The sequence below is a fragment of the Prinia subflava genome, chromosome 5, assembly GCF_021018805.1.
Source record: "Prinia subflava isolate CZ2003 ecotype Zambia chromosome 5, Cam_Psub_1.2, whole genome shotgun sequence".
Taxonomy (NCBI): domain Eukaryota; kingdom Metazoa; phylum Chordata; class Aves; order Passeriformes; family Cisticolidae; genus Prinia; species Prinia subflava.
Window position 1 is genome coordinate 49,594,267 of NC_086251.1, and position 18,713 is coordinate 49,612,979.

Sequence of the window (18,713 nt, forward strand, 5' to 3'; positions counted from 1 at the left end):
AGCAGAATAGCTCTTTAAAAATAAACAAAAATTGGAGAAGTATACCACATATAAGAACTTTTAAAGCTGCCTACTATTTTAAATTTACGGAAATACTATTAAGATTTCTCAACACTATTCAGGTTTTTACATGTCTAGCACTAGAAATATTCCAATTCCAGTAGTGTACATGTTCATATTTGAGCATGCAAATTCAAGCCAAAACGAAGAGTCGGTAGAAGATGAGGAATGAATTTCACTTTTTTAAACATTGACTCAGCTTTTTCCTTTCAATCTTGACATCTTTCTCACTTCGTGGCGAAGCCTGTATGAGACAATCTTGCAGTTCCTGAGTCTTGCACCCTCTAATACTTAAGAAAAAAATGTTTCCTCCCTACCAGCTGACTTCTCTAGTGGCTTCTTGCCACTTTCTTGTTTCCTTTTTCTTACTCACTTTACTCCATATAAATCTAACCCAGCATTTCCCTTACACTCTAAGCTCTCTTCGTTTGGTCACGCTTTGGTGCAGCTCTGTGGTGACTCCAGACCGTGCCCCGCTCCCGAAGCCCGGCCGGGGAAGGCTGCCGAGCGCAGAGTGAGCGCGGCAGCGGCCCCTGCCGGCCCCGCGCTCAGCTCCAGGCGACACCGCTCGCAAAACCTTGGATTCTCCTCCAGGTCTTTAAACAGTCCTGTTCAGCCTTGGAACGAGCTAGGGGAAAAAAACCTTTACACCGCTTCAGTGCTAACACCAACTCTCATTAAAGATCTGCAAACTGAGAGATGGCGATAATCCTACATATGAAGTTTTCCAGGTGGGATATTAAACGCTTCCCGTTTTCCTCCTTTTTATTGCAATGTCATGTTTTTTCTAGAAGAGGCTACCTTAAGTATCACGTATTTCTGGCAAGCTTGAAGTGCTAACAGGATGAATTTTAGGTTTTAGAAATGCACATAGACTATAAAAATGCCTTTATTTTTATGTAGTGCCTTTCATGTTTATGGAAATGTTTGAAAACACCTTATTTTAAAAAGATTATGTTATTGATCCATTTAACATGAAATATATTTAATTCCTTACCAATATTATTCACAGCACCAGAAAAAAGCATCTAGTTCCTACGTTAGAGCTAAGCACAGCCTTAAAAATCAATAGTAAGATACTTATGTCTGAAGGGTGCTAAATATGTTAGGGGAAACACAGGAACAATACTCTGATACAACCAGATGTTATTCCATATCCAGTTATCAAACTCATACACTGAATAGTCTCAACAGTTCTGTCTTGCTTATTTTGTTAGAACACTATTTCATAACAAGTGTACCTATTCAGAATGGATGTGAAGAGAGAAAAACAGAACAGCAGTTGCAAAACTTTGTTATAATAAACTAACTTTTAAGAATATTGTAATGGATATACTCCATCTTTAGAAACAAGCTTATGAAGCAAATAAATGCTATGCTAATACTAACAGTTTTTGCTGAACAAATTCTACATTCATCAGCATCAAACTGATTGCTTAGAAAGAAATAGTACCGAACTCTAATGGAAAAGTGTTATCAAAGGAGTGTAACATGTAAAGATATCCACACACAGAAGTCATGGCTGAAGCTGTTTCTGTTACTCACCTTGCTTAATTGTATTTCCATTAGGAAGTCTGGGTTTCTTCCTCTTCCTCCACATGCTGTGTTCCGTCCATGCCTTGTTGGTGTATGAGAAGGAGAACTATGGGGACTTCTGAGGGAATAAAAAGGAAAAATACACCCTTGCACATTAAAGTTCTCACTGGTAGTCTAAAAACTAAATGCACTGGATGTAACTTCTTGCTATTTTAATTGTATTAAAAAACCTTTGAAATTATGTTACTGTTAACCAAATAATTTATTTTTGTTCGAGTAATATCCACCTACGCAGAGTGTCAGGAGCATGTATACAACCAAATTAATATTCATAAAACATTTCCTTAATTTTGGCTGCAATAATTTTATTCTCTAGCTTACATGATATCCTGTAAATGACTCTTATGCGCCTTAAGTCCTGATCTCTTCAAGAAAATTTGACTACTAATATTACCCTAAGCCAAAATCCATCCCTCCACTCTCATCCAAAAACCAGCAAAATCAAACCCAGCTTGTCCAGGTTAAGACACAAGAAAAATACAACCTGATGTGTGGAGTTAAACTGAGTAAGAATCCAGATGATCTATAAGATCCCTTCCAACCCAAACCATTCTATGACTGATTCCTTGTGAGAAGAGAGCCAAGAAGCAAGGATGAGAGACTTGAGATTGAACAATAAGATTACTCCAAATCAAAAGAAAATACAGTATTTCTGTATTTTCTAATCCACATCAATAGATCAAACACTTACATGAGACTTTTAGCTGGAGAAGTTGGCGGTGCAGTCCCAAAATCCCTTCCACCATAAAGATGCCAAATAAGAGATATTTCCTTTACAACGTAGCGTACCAGAGGAACAGGAAAATGAAGGGGAGCTTTGCTTGTATCCGTTTTCTTCATAGGTTGACTGAAATGATTTTCCTTTATGATAATTGCATCATCAACCATTATTTTTATAACTGGCTCTTCCTCTTTTTCCTAATTAAAAAAAAAAAACATAGCATTGAGAAGGTGAAATCTGTTTTCTTTATTGAGATGTCTAATTCCTTCCTATGAAAAGGAAAACTTTTCTTTTAAGCCTATACAACACATGATTGATTTAGAAGATATTTTTATAAAGTACAGACAAAAGCATATGAAAAAAAGTAGAAGCTGCAATGTAGTTAAAAACAGTGATAAAAAAACTCAAACCAAAACAAAAAACTTCCCCACCAAAACTATAAACAACATAAAGTACTAGTTGAAAGCAAACAGAAAACCACAGAAGAGCCCAGGCTATCCTATTAGCACTTTTGGAAACAAACAAGTTCAACCATAACTGGGAAAATGCAGCTTCTAATCAGGGACCCAAGAACTGCTTCTATTACGAGGAATACCACCAGACAACATGCAGAGGACAGACACTGGTGTGAAGCAACACATGAGCTTTTTCTCTGAGGTCTGGCAAAGATCCTAAGTCCTCAGAAACACTGAGAGCTTAGATAACAGAGAAATAAACAAAGGAATAGAAGATATGCAAAGCTCCTGTTTTGATAAATGCTGGTTTTTGCTTAACACATTTTTTTCTAACTATGCCATTATTTTAAGTTGATATGACAATGATTAAACATGACTAAAATGTAGGAAAACTGCCAATACAGCTCAATATAACATTCAGATGAGAGAATAATTACATAGTGCTGAGATACAGAAAAGTCATATATATTGGAAAATACTTGCACTCATTCCTAACAGTGACAATGCATGAATTCCTTTCAAACAGAAAAGCAGTCACAGAAATCTATGATATCTTATTTGTCCAGGTTTTACATAGGCTTTTCTCTAATTCAGCTTATATATGGATTTTTTTAAGTAATTTTCAAAGGATCTTACAGCAACAGCAGCTTTAGGAGCAAAAAGAATGCAGAAATCGTCGCTTTCTGCTGGAACATCTCCCATGGCCTCGCTTATCAGGTGATGAGTAAATGAAGCATAAGTGGGACTTGACTCTTGTGAGACATTCCCACTTTCATCTGGAAACAGGAAGAGATCTGAGCAAGATGGTTCCTGAGTTTGAGATTTGTCATCCAAAATTCCTGGGAGTTGAAACAGGGTGGAGAAAAAACATGTTTCAATGTAAAAATCCTTACAAAATATGAAAATTAGGTAAACTAATATTTTTAACTTCAATTGTATCATGGAAATTTGCTTATTATATATTGAATCAATTCCTACTCTAAATAATATACAGTTCTCAAGTTTCTCATTCTGGTAGTAAAACCACAACATCAAAAACTTCCAGTACTACAGTGACTGCTCACCTTCCACCACAGAAAATACAACCAGACATGATGGAAATAGTAATGGGATAGAAATCTACTTGCAGTACAAAATCCTTATCAAATTTAAACCTAAATTACACTCTAGTCATTATACAGAAACCATAATCCTGTGATAAAATATTCAACGATCTTGTTCTATCTGCTAATTGAAAAAATTATTTATAGCTAAATGTTCTTCCTTTGACTCGGAACTGCACCATCTTCCTGGACCTCCCTCACACACAGAAGAGAGGTCTTTGGTTCCTCCACACTAACTTATACTCCTACAGGATGGAGTCCCAGAGACATATTTCTTCCCTGCTGCTTTCAGTACCTCAGTAATGTGTATTTGACTAGAATCTCAAAGTACTTCTGCATTACTATTATTAAAAGCAAGAATTTGTTCCACAGTTTGAAGATTTCAGACATCCTAAGTACCTGCTCCCATTCTTACTGCAGCAACTCTACATACGCCAAACTTTCAATCCCACTTTCTTTCCAGAAAAGTTGTACTTTATATGTAAGTTAGGCTTTCAGAGAGTTCTTACCATTAGACTCCTGCTTCATGGCAGAAGCAGTCTGTTGAGTTTCAATTTCTTCCATTGCATCACTCATCAAATCCCGTAAAATCTGCTGCTCTGATTCTGCAAGGCCTGCTCCATGGGAAGATGGTTGGCTAAAGGTCTCTACCTGCAAGAGAGGAACTACACATAGTTACATCTCAAAACCAATAAATGTCAAAAGAGATTCTGCTAGAACAGCTTGATTCACAGCTCTTAAACTGTGAGAAAAAACACCTTACTTATTCAATAGTCAAGTGACCTGAAACACCAAGCTGGATGATTCATAAAGTAGGTTAGAACATTATGGTTCAGGGTATTTAGATCATCAGACTACCTGGACAGCTCATACATGTCCTGGAATTTTCTTCTTGAGATAAGAATGAAGTAAAAAAGGTAAACAGCATAATGTTTTAAAATATTTAGTGACCAAAGCATGGAAAAAAATTTACTTTAATTCTGAAATACATTTTAAATTAGAAACAATTTGTTAATTACTTTACAGAAAATCTCATATTATTTGTAAATAGAACGAGGATTAAAGTTAAAATACATTACCAAGAAGCAGAAAGTTAAGTTGCTATCATTTTGGCATTCTATACCTTCATTTTTGGCTTGCTAACTCCACGTTTAACCTCTGTCTTAGCAGGTGGATGTAAATCACCATAACTTGCAATATATTGTATGAGATTCATTAGTGCAGCACACGAATCAGAGCACGTACGAATATGGATTACATCACTGGAACAGTGCAGCTCAAAACGTGGTTTAGTCTAGATTGCAACAAGAAAAAAACAAGAATAAACTTCAAATGATCCTACAGTTCCATAAAAATGGCATATACACAGTTGTTTTTAAATTATTTTACTTAACTAGTCAAAAAAGTAGTTAAAAAAATACAAGTAAAGTGAAAAACCTTTAAGTATAAAATGTAATTTTCAAATCACAATCTCTCATGAAGATTTTACATTTTAGTTTGTCTGTCACTAAATACTTACTCTTTCTCCCTCAGAATCAGATTTTACTGCTGTAATGGTTAGTTCCAGCAGTCCCATATCCATAACACGAACATAATCTGAAATATGATAATTAAAAAAATTACTAAGAAAATAACAAAACCCTATATACCTATAGTTATAAAACCATTAAAACCAGCATGAGCTGTAAAGGATCAAAACCTTTTCTATATCTGCATTTCCTTCTTTTATGAGGATTACTTTCAGAGTTCAAGTTTCAGCTACTAGAATCAAGAACTTGAGTCTTTTCAGTCCAATGTATCACTTCCACTACAACCATCCATGTGCAGTGTAATCTTTTAAGATATTTATCTTCATCCCATCTGTGTGAGTTAGAGAAACCAAGGCACACAGAAGCTGAATGACTAAACATTCTATCAGTTTTTTAGCTGAAGTGAGAGAGGACACATGTTCATATTGTACTAATCTTTCAGTGCTATGAATACCTTATTTGTCCTCTTTTTTTGTTTAAACAAAACAAGTACACCTTCACTTGTGTGCCCTCAACTAGAGATCTCTCACCTAAGTTCAATAAACGTTTGTGGGCACAAGGTTTCATTATTTCTCCAACTCATTTTTTAAATACTGATTCAAGTTCCTCAGTCCTTAAAGGTTCTATTTCAATGAGAGCAACACAGATGGTATGGTTCTTTTCAGAACCTACAACTCTGTGCCATATAGCACCTTTCAACCACTTCAATCAGTTGAACGAAGTTCAATATTTAGAATATAAATCTCATGGGATCTCTTTTCTATGAAAATTTCTTCCTGTGAAACTCCAGATTTTTAAATACAGGCTTTTTCAAATACTCATTATAAACTGTAACAAGATACTAAAGGAATTGCAAGATGCTTTTCTCTGACATACTTCTGGACCCACAAATCCAAACCAGAACACTCAGCTTTTTATCAACATTGCACTATTCTCCCATACTCAACTTGCTGCTCGTTATCTCCTCAGTCCTCTTCTTCAATAACCTTTATATATGCTGAATATGCCTGTAATTTTGAGCTTTTAGGCTCTCAATGGATTAGTCACATCTAAAGCATCCTTACCTCTATGGAGGTTCACCATGACAGTGTTGCACTTGTCAGACAAATGCAAAGCAGCTTCATCTAAAATGATCCTAAGAGACAAAAACAAGATGAAATTAAAATGCTAGAGGAAATGCTGTGCAATTACTAAGTCAAAAGAAATTAGTATATAGAAAATATTTTAAAACACAAATATGCTTAGCATATCTTAAATACAAACTCTTCACTTTAAACTTTCATAATTCTCTTATCTATTGATAATTAACCAGTCTAAGGTGTTCTCCCCATCGCTAATTATATATTTCCTACATTTCAATTTATAAATTTGATCCTTCCTAGAACAGGAAATAATGCCTTAATCCTTAACACTTATTTCTATTTCTGTCTTTTTCTCTTCTTAATAAAGTTACCAGAACATTTGTTTCAAAGGTCACTTAAAAGATTTTATCAATAAAAACAATCCACTTGGTAGATTTTTCACAACAGAACAGGTAAAATAGAATGAATATTCCAGTGAAGTTACAAGAAAATTATTAGAAGTTACAGATACTTTTGTTAGTCATTAAATATTCAATTAATGGATACACTGTCTCCAAGTAACAAATTTTAAGAAACCTTAAGGGCTTAGTAATTCATAAAATAGACATAATTTCATTTCAGGACATTCCAATCTTATTAAAAATGCAGAATTGCTTGTTGAAAAAAGGAAGCAATCCAACTAAAAAAGTATAAATAAAATTATTTAACCTAATAAAACAGAAGGATTACATGTGAGCAAATTGTATTTCAGAAGATAGAAACCAGTGTAATCATTTACACAACATGAAAGCTTCTGAGCTCAAAAAAGCAGATAGGCATTACAAGTTTTACAGGAGCTTACATGATTTACAATCATTTGAATCATACCTGAGAGTAGAAGAGGATTTATCTACTGCAACACTGCTGGAAATGCTGAAAGTTTCAACAGTAAGTAGAGATCTGACTGGCAAAAACAAGGGCCTAATAACAACAAGAAAAACAAATGAGTGCTCTGTACCAATTTGGAAGTTCACTCAAAGCCTTATAGATTACTTAACTCCATCTTCCCAAACCTAGGCAAGCCATATCTTACTTTAAATTCCTTCCAGTTAAGGGATCTCTGTTATGTACTTTTTTCAGAAGTGTCTAAATAAATATTATTTATAATATGCAAACTTGAACACTCCTGAAGAGTAAGTACACAGCTGCAGTGCCAAATGACACACTTGAATATTACTCACCTGTAATCAAGAGCACAACTCCACAGATGTACATGAAAAGTTGTAATTGTAGCTGGAGGATTATATCCCAGAACAGGCTCATCAGAAATATTCAAAAAATATAAAATCTAAAAATCACAAACATATTAATACTTCAGTATCTGTTAAATTAACAAACAACTATGCATCAGCAGTTCAGCTCCACACAGTTACACAGTAATAATGCATGTAAAAATCAGTATATTATACAGACTGGAGGATAAACAGGAGAAGCCTGAGTGTGAAAGTTTTCTATCTGTAATCCAGTATAGGACAAGTACATTCAACAGCACTGCTGCTGTGCTAGTGACATGTTTTGCCCCATGTGCACACACAGACCAAGGGGCTCCAGCCCTGGCTGCTGTGCTCTACCTCTGCATCCACACCTATGACTAAAACCCTTCTCACTCAGAAGTGTTTGTGTAAACTGCTGCTCACTGCCTCCCCAAAGTCCTCCAGTACTGCTATTCCAGCAATACAGAACAGGAAACGTACAACTGAGAAATAAGACTTGAGTGATAAAGTCAGCAGAAGGGAAAAACACAGAAATTCTTTCAGAACTGCAAATAACACATTTGTTTGTTTTGAGGTTATTTCTAACTTCAGGATTATTTATGCACTTGAATAGTACTGGACTACTGAGATTTTTCATCTGAATTTTAAACAAACCCCAAACCCCAACAGAATGAAGTAAACCCCCCAAGTGCCTCCCTGACATGTTATGGGCAGAAAGGTAGAGGATGCGAGGAATCAAGTGAATACACAAGAAATAATTGAAAAGTAAGATTATCATCTGTCAATAGTCTCAAAGAGAAACAGGAAAGCAATAGTAACACTTTCAAGAGTAAAGTATGATAATACGGCACGGCCTAACATCAAGATTTTCAATCAAGATTTAGTTTGATTGAAATTGAAGATGTAGTCAAGAAAACTGCAGCAACCTGACCTGTTCATGCCAGCTTAAACCTGAAGGCAGCACTCGGTGTTGAAGGGTGGCTCCTCGTAGTCCAACAGCAACCAGAAATTCCTGCACAACAAAGTTGCAAGACTTGGTTTAAAAGGAAACACATGTAGCTATTTCACACCTAGATTGTGAAACAGTGTCATCCTTCTGCTCCCCAAAACCTACCTCCTGGTATCTAGAAAAATGCTGCTTCCCAATACAGAAACCCTGGATAATACAGTATCATACTTCTTGCAACATGATAGTGTAGAAATGGCAGCTTTGTAGTGGTTGTAGGAAGGAAGGCTGCCTGTACATTCACTCTGGGATTCAGCAGAAATGACCAGGAATACTAACCCAAAGTAGCTCACATGTGAGAAAATTGAACCCCCACAACATTTTGCTGGTCTGCAGAACCCTTCTTTAGATAACTCAACCAACCTGTTTGTCACCACTATGCTAAGAAGTCATCTTTCAGCCACACCAATGAATGCTACTGTCATTTACCAGTCCCATTCCAAACAGGTAAGCAAAGGCTGCCTATTAGAGGACACTGCTAGTTAACTGCAGTGTAATTCTATAGTAGTTCTTGCCTGTTTTGACAGCGGAAAAACTCAAAAAAAACGAACAAAAAAGGTCAACTATTCAAAAAACACATTCAATAAAGAAATAGCATAATCAGCAAAGTGTAGCATTGGAAGAATTAGTAAATTAAGCTGCTGCTTAAATTTTATAAACTACCCAAAAGATTCTAACAGAAAATCATAGTTTGAATGTCTTAAAACTATATAGTTTCTTCATCTATAACCCTTCTAACTACATGTCTAGATGCTTCCATATAAACTGAGATAAGACAAACCTTTGTATTGCTCTCTATTTTATCCGACTGGATTTTGACTGCAACAGTCAGCATACTTGGACTATCCACTCCCACACCATCTGAAGTAGTCCTACTGAGACCATCTTCTTCAGAAAAACAAATGGTGGGCTCTAACCAGTGGGGACGGATTGTGCTGGGCAGTCGTACTTCAGAGGAAGGGACGACTCCATCTACCAAACCTGCAAACAGATTTGGGAATGAAGTACCAAAGCTGTTACTGATGAAATGTTACAAAATTATTTTAATTACCAAAGTTAGTCATGCACAATTAAGAACTGTGAAGGGAAGGTTATGGGTGATGCAATATTTAAAGCCACAGTTTTAGCTATAATCTCCAGGCTGTTAGGGTATTGAGTATTTTATTTGCCCAACAAAATAGAAAGTTGAAATAAAGGACAGAAATCTCCTACAGGTTACACGGAGGAACATGTGTCTCCATTTTATGAGAGAGTGCCAGGCTAACATCTAAACACACAATAACTAAGCCTTGCACTGAAACATGAGTACCACTGATTCAGGGGCATCTTAGGGGGAAACCTTAAAAGGTTGAACTACATGAGCGTTACCAGACATACACAAATTATATAGTCAAAATTCTTCACCTGAGGACTACAACTAGCTACTCACGAAAAGCACAGCAGCCACTGGTAACCTGTAGTTTTTCCAATTAAACAACCAATAACATGCAAGAAGAGTGTATTTTCATAGTAAAGAATAAGCTGTACAGCTAATTTGCCAGAGGATCACAGTACCTTTAAAGAACAGCAGCTGTTTGGAAAGTTGGAGCTAAACTGTAACTAAATACAGCTATAATGAAGCTGCATTACTGTAGCATTTAGAAATATTAGCCATAAATTATATTCATTGTGCCAAATTATACACTATGAGAGGAAAGTGAAAAAAAATACAGCCTTTTTCCTAAAAAGCTTGAAGCTTAGTTAATTTCAAATCTAGTCCCAAAGCCACCTCAATCCCACTCCTACCTTGATGATATAAATTGAGGCTGCTAGAATGGACACAAACATAGTGTCTGTCCTCAAAGCCTTCATATTTAGTCACACTGAAAAGGGAACCACTGTTGAACTCAAACCAAAATTCGCCATATTTTCCTTCCAGTGTATTTCCATCCTCCTGCTGAAGGAAGAATAGAAAAGATAAAATTATCGTTTGCTGGCAGTTTGCTGCATTTAGGCAGTCTAAACTAACACAACACTTGCTACCAATACATGTTTTCCTGCTTGCAGTTCAGTTATTCTCACGTGAAGCAAAGTAAACAGAATTTGCAAAATACTGTGTTACATTACTGCCTGGTTATAGTAGTATGAAGATTACAGAATGAATGTTAAAAACACTGCCTCCTTCCAGATAAGTACATACAGCATGAAGAGGATCCACGATCAAAACAACAAAAAACTTGTTCCAGCCCCAGTGCCTCACCTTTACATCTGTGAATACTGACACTAATCCATGTGTCACATTTAGCAGAACAGACAGAAAACTTTGTGAGTTCTTATTCTGTGAGTCAAGCTTTTTCCTTCTGCGCGAACGATAGTTCGGGTCAACAGTGGAATAATACTGTAGTGTTTCTTCCTCAGATCCACTTTCATCATCTAACAGATAAAATGAAGAAAAACTCATTCTCTAGCTAGTACACATATGCCAGTAACTCAAGTGTTTCTCCATTGGTAATGCAATTCAATTTCACACTTATTTTATGCAGTTAAACAGTAATCTACCTTTTTTTTTCATTTATGTTTTCCTGTAAGTTTACAATATCTTTCCACTAGCATCTTAATCACTTCAGGCAATTATGCTTCTAAAGCACTATAGTTCTAGATGATTTAAGTGTATTACCATAATGAACTGCAGATTTAAACTGACTAAAGCTGTCTTTACTGAAAGTGTTGATGAGCTGGCTGGCCACAGATAGTCCAACACCGTAAGAAAGGTTTTCAAATGTTTCTACAGGAGATGGAGCTGTGGGTTCCCACAACAACAAATCATTGCTGATCCTAGGAAGAAATACATTATCAGTACACAAAGTATACTACTATATTCCCATTTTGTATTAAGTCAAACAAGCATAATTCCTTTGCAGATTTTATATAACAAGATATCCATTAAAAAGACAGAGAAAATGAAGTTCACGAGCACAAGAAACAATAATATATTCATGAGTAAAAGCAACAAAAAATGGAAGTAACTTTTATTCTGTAATTATGGTATGTACATATCAAAGTCTAACATGTGACAGTGACACAAAAGCCTCTATAAGTAGGTATCAATTAGCTCAGTAGGTTGGAGGGGGTGTTGAGAAACCCCTATTTTGATCATATCAGTTTTCAACTAAGTTGCAGGAAATATTCATTCTTTTGATTTCAAGTGAGTGTGTCTGTCAGGGTAAAAGATATATGTGACATTCAGTACAGAAGTACTCCAACAGAATATTCAATGGAAGGTTCTGCTTTGTCACTTTGGAAGTGAAAATACTCAAAGTAAAGTAACACCTATCAGAGACTAAAATAGATCAGCATCTCTCTTGTATGTTGCATAGCACAGTAACAATCTAGTAGCATTTTGTTGTTTTCAGATAGGAAACTAACAGAAATAAATAGTGAACACCCATCTGTAAACTGGGCTCACTTTCTCTACATTATTATAAACCTTTGTGAGCCTTACAAAACTGGAATAGGGTTTTTTTTTTCTGCTTGCCTTGCAAACTCTAGATTTTCAGATGGAAAGAATAAAATTGAGGGCAAGTTTCTTACGGATAATAATCTGTTTAAAGAAGGAATCAGAAAGATTGGAGCAAAATGAAACAGTGCACAGAGATCTGAACAAAGTATTTGAACAGAATACTGAACAAAGTATTCACTGGGAGCCAGACTATTTAGCTTCACCCTTTGTTCACAAAATCTGCCAAACACTTTTTAGCAGACAACTGCCATGGCACCAATCAGATGCACGACACAATGGTGTCATATTAACTTGGAAAAATATTTATATAGCACTTTGTGTTTTTAAATAAACTACACACGCAAGTTCCTGCTATACCTGCTTAGAAAATTGCTTTCATCAAAAGTGACACAGAACTAAGAGTACAGGTCATGATAACCAAGCAAAACAATTACACTTGCCTGTTGTAAAGTTTTTCATAGAAGCTTTTGTTTGGTAATGTTAAGTGAATGTTTGGTAACATGAGTTCCAGTACATAATGAGAATTGCTAATTGTTTTATCCTGAAACTCAGTCATTTCAACTACATCTCCTGGCATCACCATCTGAAAGAAAAAAGAAAAAAAAAAACCCTTAAGTTAAAAAAAAACCAAACCCAAGACAAAACTAAAAGTGGAAGGCAGAAGTTGCATATAAAGCAGTGAGAATGCATTCATTTTTTCTATCATAAGCACAAAGCAATTACAAAATTTTATAGTACCTCTTCATTTTCAAACATGACCCTACGAGAAGAAAATGGAGAAGGCTCTGGTCTTCTAATATCACACACATCCTTCAAAGAATGAGACCCTCCTTCTTCTTCCTCTTGAAAATTATTATCACCTTCTTCCTCCTCAGCTGCTATCCTCTCCAGAATAGAGTGCACAGCCAGAGGGTTTATTTTCAATACAATCCTGACATTGGAGAAGTTATGCAGAATAAGCCATTAGAGATGCTTATAACGTTTATATTTATGCTCTGTCACATGTCCACTAGTTCTACCAGTTTGCCATTAAATACACAGGGACTAAGTAGCTCAAAAGTCCAGGGACTTTTTTATTAGATAATAACATATTTTATTACCCAAAGCAATACTACTAAGAAAGAAACTAACTTATACACACAAAGGGACATGGAAAAGGTACTATCAAGTGAAAGAAAATGTTAAGTGTCTGCTTTTTTTCAACTACATCAGGTGACCATATAGGTGACCTAACAAAAACCTGGCACTCTCTCAAAATAAAGCTTGTTTCACCAGACCATTAACAGCTATTAAAAATATTTTACTACACCGTGTAGCTTCTTACATGCAAACACAGTTATAGAAAAAAAATACTTGTGCCATTATAAAAGAAAAAATATCCATATAAACTTGCTGTCAGAAAGCCACTGAATTTTCAGACAAAAAATATACACAACAAATTCTGTAGCAAATCTAAAATTGCCTCTTTAAACATCTTATTACATGTTTCAGCTGCCAGGTTCTTCTCTTCAGTAAGTCTGAAGTACTATATTGCCTTGTATATGACACAAACTGCAATAATTCAGTCACATTATAATTATTCTTAGTATTCTTATGGTTTATATTATTTTCAGGCAAAACTCAGCTAGGATGGGTTGTTTGGTATTCAGTCATGAATGCAGGAGAAAAGGCAAAGCAAAAAAAAAGGGGAAAAGTCTCAAGTATCTGATCACATTTACCTCACTTTCACTGAAATTTACTCAAGTCCATGCAGAAGCCATTATACATTAAAAACCACGTTGCATTATTATAAATATAAAAGTTCTAGGGTTTCTTTTTATAAATTCTTGGGGTCTTTTTTACAGTTACATGCTCTTTCTTTGCAAATTATTTTCCATCATTTACCACACAGGCATTCTTGATTAAAATCAGAAAAACAGTACTTCCTAAAAATTTAATCAATCCACATTAAAAACATGAAAATCTATTTTACCTAGGCCAGTCAAAATTGTCTGATGATGATGTTATATCTCCATCTGTGCCACCTGACACCTGAAAAAATTTTACTGGTGTTTCTGCATTATCTTCTTCAAATGAACCTGAATAGAAAGAGATTTTTTAGAAATTAACAGGGGAATGACAACTGCTAACTGCAGCTTAGCCACTCCTCAGGCTGGAGTCTAACAAAACTAGTCAATGCTACTTACTAAGCTACTTAGGCAAATTTTGTCATCTCTTCTTGCAAAAAATTAGTATTAACTTTTAGAAACAAAAATTATTTCGTATTATTTTCTAGCTAGCAGTAGTTAGAAAATCAGATGTTTCTAATGCATAAATACCTGCATTTACAATTATAACATCACTGTATTTTGTCCCAGCCTTGATTAAGTACACAAAATGAGACAGCAGAGAAGACTGCCAATATAAACGAGTCTCAGATTTATTACTTTAAAAGATACTAGAGACATGAAATTATTAAAGCTTTTCAGTTATAGTTATTTAGGCAATCAATCCCAGCATCACAGCACCTTTAGGGTTAAAAAGGACCTCTGGATATTATCTAGCCCATCCCCTCTGCCAAGGCAGGGTCACCTAGAGCAGGTTACACAGGAATGCATGCAAGGTAGGTTCTGAATGTCTCCACACAGGGAGACTCCATGACCTCCCTGGGCCCCTGTTCCTTTGCTCAGCCACCCTCAATGTATAGATGTTCTTCCTCACATTAATGTGAAATTTCCTGAGTTTCAGTTTATGGCCGTTGCTCCTCATCCTGTCTCTGGGCACCACTGAAGAGAGTCTGGCATCATCCTCTTGGCATCTGTCTTTGAGGTATTTATTTACTTAGGAGATCCTCTCTCCAGGTCTCTTCTCCAGACCAAACTGGCCCAGCTCCTGCAGCCTATCATTGCATGAAAGATGCTCCAGACCCCTCTTTGTTATCTTTGTAGCCTCCACTGGACTCTCTCCATAAGCTCCTTGTCTTTCTTGTACTGAGGAGCCCAGAACTGGACACACAGCCTCTCCTCCTTGTAGTATTGTTTGGACATGTTTGTATTTAGTACAGAACACAAAACTACAGTAGAGATATCATATCTACTCCAAAATTCAGGTGGAAAGACACTCCCTGGGTGACACCATTTGAGAGGACCTTTCTCTCAACTATATAGTACCTAGGAAAATAAAAAATGACATTTGAATATAGTATTAACATTCTTACCAGTTAGCTCTTTAAAGGTAAGCTCTAATTTAACTTGTTCTGGAGTTGACCCTCCTAGAAATTCAGTTTTAAATTCCATATCTGTAAATTCAAGATGAAGAATCTCTTTCTGAAGTGACTTCTTAAACCATGGTCCTCTCTCCTGATCTGACCGTAGATCAGGTATCGGGAAGCGAACAGAGAGATTTAACGCTGGGGCAGTGACTTGAACGGAAACTCTACAGTTTGCAGGAGCATGTGAATCATCCAGAAAAACTTCAGTAAATGCTTTATGCTAAAAAAAAACCAAACAACAGAAACCAAAAAACAAACCAGTGTGAATTAAAAATTCTCTGAATTAGAGAAAATAGCATTAAAAGTGACTATGAGGAAAGCTTTTGATGATGTAATAATGAAAAATATTATTTATATATCACAGAAAAAACACATCAAGACCAACTGCTACTGTTCTTAGGATATTTTTTCTATTATTGGTGTTGTAAAGATTCTACTTAGAAGTCAAGTTTCTGCAGAGATTAACAATCTTGAAAAAAACCAGCTATTTTTGCAATTTTTTTCCTCTTAAATTAGATAGTGAGAGTACCAAACAATACTCAGTTGCAGTTAGGAAATATCATGTCTCAGACACTTGTTTAAAAATTGCTGTTGTTGAAAAAAGTAGGAATTACTATCACGTGTATTTGTCCCTAACTAAAGGAAGTTAGGGTTTCCAGGTCCCAGCACTTTCATGTCCTTCATATCCTCCCCTTTTTGCTGATCATTAAAAGAATGAAACTTGCAAGACAGTTATATTTACAGAAGTGATTGATGTCTTACAATTTTTTTTCAATCATGATTCTCTTAAATAGTTTTAGAAAGCTGATTTTTCCGTAATCAGTAAATGCAGCAATAAACTTAGATGAAGATTTTTGTTGCTGTGCAGAAAACCAGTTAATTGCATTAATCACGCCTCGAGAATTTTAAGAAAAGTCTTTAAGTTTAGTGCTATTGTGATCCCAAACCAAGGCAAATAAGCTTCAACTTCTTTCTGTTGGTCCCAGATCACTCGAATGCAATGCATATGCTCCCCATTCTCTGTCCCCTACCCCAAAAGCAGGTAGTGCACACCAGAGGCAGCTGGGCTGCTTGGGACAAGTAAAGATTTCAACACAGAAATGGAATTGTTAGCAACACTTTATATCACCTGCTGGAGACCATGATAGGACAGATTAGGGATGAGAAATCAGTCAAGATTATGCTGTTTTGCTCAGTTCCCCTTGCTTCAAGAAGCTGAGAACTTAGGCAGTTTGTGAAGTATCTACCACTGTCCTTTGGTCTGTTTTCAAGCACACAATTACTGAATGCAAAATGAGACTGTGTCAGATGGCCACTGTTCTGTGTCAGAAGCTGCAAAAAAACAAACCAACCCCAGTCAACCAACCAAATAAAAATACCCTCTCACACTAAAAAAAAGCACCTCAGCCACCTCAAATCAATCAGAACTAGCAATCTCAGGCTTATTGTCCCTCTGACTTCCTCCTGCAAATAAAACCCCAGCAAGTTCATCAATCAATTTCACTTCAAACTTACCAGACTTATGTGCTTATTGTAAGAAGCATACATGTGAGATGCCATCATCTCCACTGTGGTTAGTTTCTGGGGTTGAAGTAAGGAATTTAATCTGTCTACAATACTGATATCCAGCTCACAAAACACTGGACTTAACTTTATTTGTAACTCTGCTTTCTGTGGAACAGAACTGAGTCTCCCTTGGCTACCCTGAAAAGAAAGAGGAAAAGCACTAAAATCTTCAACACAACACAGTGAAACAAATTATAATAAGTAGGAGTTAAGAACTCTGTTTTACAGTCAATTTTCTGTTCAAATGAGCCAAATTAGACAAAGATTATTGTACAGAAACTTGGTCTTTTTAATCTCCCACCTTACCTGAGGTCCTCTATTATCTAAATGCTTATAATGCAGCTGAAGGCATGGCATAGAATGAGAATCTTTTCTTTCTTCAGAATGAAATGTCAGCAGCTTCAGAAAAAAAATAGTTAAAAAGGCTTAATAAATAAGAAGGAAAGAGTTGCCACAGGAAGATGTATTTATGACATTTTACCTAGAACAGACAGGTAACCCCACACTGAAGTCAGTGAACAGAGACACAGCTCAACTGTTTACTTAATCCACAGATTCAGCTACCGTACTGCTGGCTCTGACCATTGAAATAGCTGGAAGAATAATCACCACCACAAGAAACCTTTGCATTGTTCAACTCCATTGCTTAGTTTTTGGAAAACATCTACTTTAATGCCCAAACCATGCTAAGCATTTAAAAGAAGTAACTAACAAAGTTTAGTTATTTGGTGCTGCTCCTGTCAGGTACGACAGAAGCTAAGTTCACTATTTGAGCTCAGAATTAAAATGTAAGTTTTATTTTAAAACTGTAACATATTTAAAAAATAAAAAATATTAAGAAACATTTAAATTACAACCATTTTGAAATCTAGCATTCTCAGTTCTACAATTAACATTTCTTTTTTATGGAGCTCCCTTTATTTTTAACATACCTCTGTATAGTGAGGTTGCACGGAATGAGTGTCAGTAGAAAAAAGGCATTCCAGAAACTCCATATCTCCAATGGATAAGTCAGTACTAAAACTTCGAGAGGCAGTTCTTTGTCTCTGCTCATAAGACACTTTGATGCCAGTACCTATAAACCTGGATTATTAAAATTATGAATTATTAAAAGCAGCAGAAATCAGTAACAATGATGAAAAGTCAAGACTTAAGTATGCAGAAAAAAAATCACTACAATCCTTTTGAAATCATTAAAACACCATAATTTCTCCAAATATATTAAAATATCTAATTATAACAGATTTAGCAACAAAGACAATGAAGCTCATGGTACATAATCAACAATGGTCAACATAGAGAAATTTGTAAAGAACATTTTAGGCATCTAACCTGAGGTGCAGTTCATATAAAACTAACATCCTTAGACAGACAATAAAGGAGTCAAATGTCTCACAAAGTCTAAATTACATATGGCAAGAGAAGGTATATACACCCTTAAATATTTTACTTCATACACTGTACTGGATGGTAAAAATTTCTGCAAAAAAAGACTTGACTGACTATTATCTTGTTCTCACTTAGGCTTTATCCCTACTGATATCATATTCTGCACTAAATAAAACCCTAAGCTCCTTCAAGCAGTACTCACTA

At 35.7% G+C, this 18,713-nt stretch overlaps 1 protein-coding gene and 1 long non-coding RNA gene across 2 annotated transcripts in view; one reads left to right on the top strand and one right to left on the bottom strand.

Annotated features, from left to right (window-relative positions):
• The window catches only part of ATG2B (autophagy related 2B), a 45,427-nt gene that overhangs the window by 13,084 nt on the left and 13,630 nt on the right, over nucleotides 1-18,713 (bottom strand). Inside the window, exons 12-32 of the mRNA XM_063399311.1 lie at nucleotides 18,053-18,203; nucleotides 17,427-17,519; nucleotides 17,070-17,258; nucleotides 15,501-15,774; nucleotides 14,277-14,382; nucleotides 13,043-13,235; nucleotides 12,745-12,887; nucleotides 11,462-11,619; nucleotides 11,045-11,217; nucleotides 10,591-10,741; nucleotides 9,587-9,786; nucleotides 8,731-8,811; nucleotides 7,767-7,873; nucleotides 7,414-7,506; nucleotides 6,529-6,599; nucleotides 5,455-5,531; nucleotides 5,059-5,229; nucleotides 4,445-4,586; nucleotides 3,469-3,671; nucleotides 2,348-2,574; nucleotides 1,606-1,714 (exon numbers count right to left, since the gene is read on the bottom strand). Of these exons, the coding sequence (XP_063255381.1) occupies nucleotides 1,606-1,714; nucleotides 2,348-2,574; nucleotides 3,469-3,671; nucleotides 4,445-4,586; nucleotides 5,059-5,229; nucleotides 5,455-5,531; nucleotides 6,529-6,599; nucleotides 7,414-7,506; nucleotides 7,767-7,873; nucleotides 8,731-8,811; nucleotides 9,587-9,786; nucleotides 10,591-10,741; nucleotides 11,045-11,217; nucleotides 11,462-11,619; nucleotides 12,745-12,887; nucleotides 13,043-13,235; nucleotides 14,277-14,382; nucleotides 15,501-15,774; nucleotides 17,070-17,258; nucleotides 17,427-17,519; nucleotides 18,053-18,203 (3,112 nt within the window). The remainder of the gene's footprint in view (nucleotides 1-1,605; nucleotides 1,715-2,347; nucleotides 2,575-3,468; nucleotides 3,672-4,444; nucleotides 4,587-5,058; nucleotides 5,230-5,454; nucleotides 5,532-6,528; nucleotides 6,600-7,413; nucleotides 7,507-7,766; nucleotides 7,874-8,730; nucleotides 8,812-9,586; nucleotides 9,787-10,590; nucleotides 10,742-11,044; nucleotides 11,218-11,461; nucleotides 11,620-12,744; nucleotides 12,888-13,042; nucleotides 13,236-14,276; nucleotides 14,383-15,500; nucleotides 15,775-17,069; nucleotides 17,259-17,426; nucleotides 17,520-18,052; nucleotides 18,204-18,713) is intronic.
• Nucleotides 471-1,837, top strand: LOC134551569 (uncharacterized). Its single transcript, XR_010080591.1, has 2 exons — nucleotides 471-791; nucleotides 1,630-1,837. It is a non-coding gene; the product is annotated as an uncharacterized LOC134551569 (long non-coding RNA).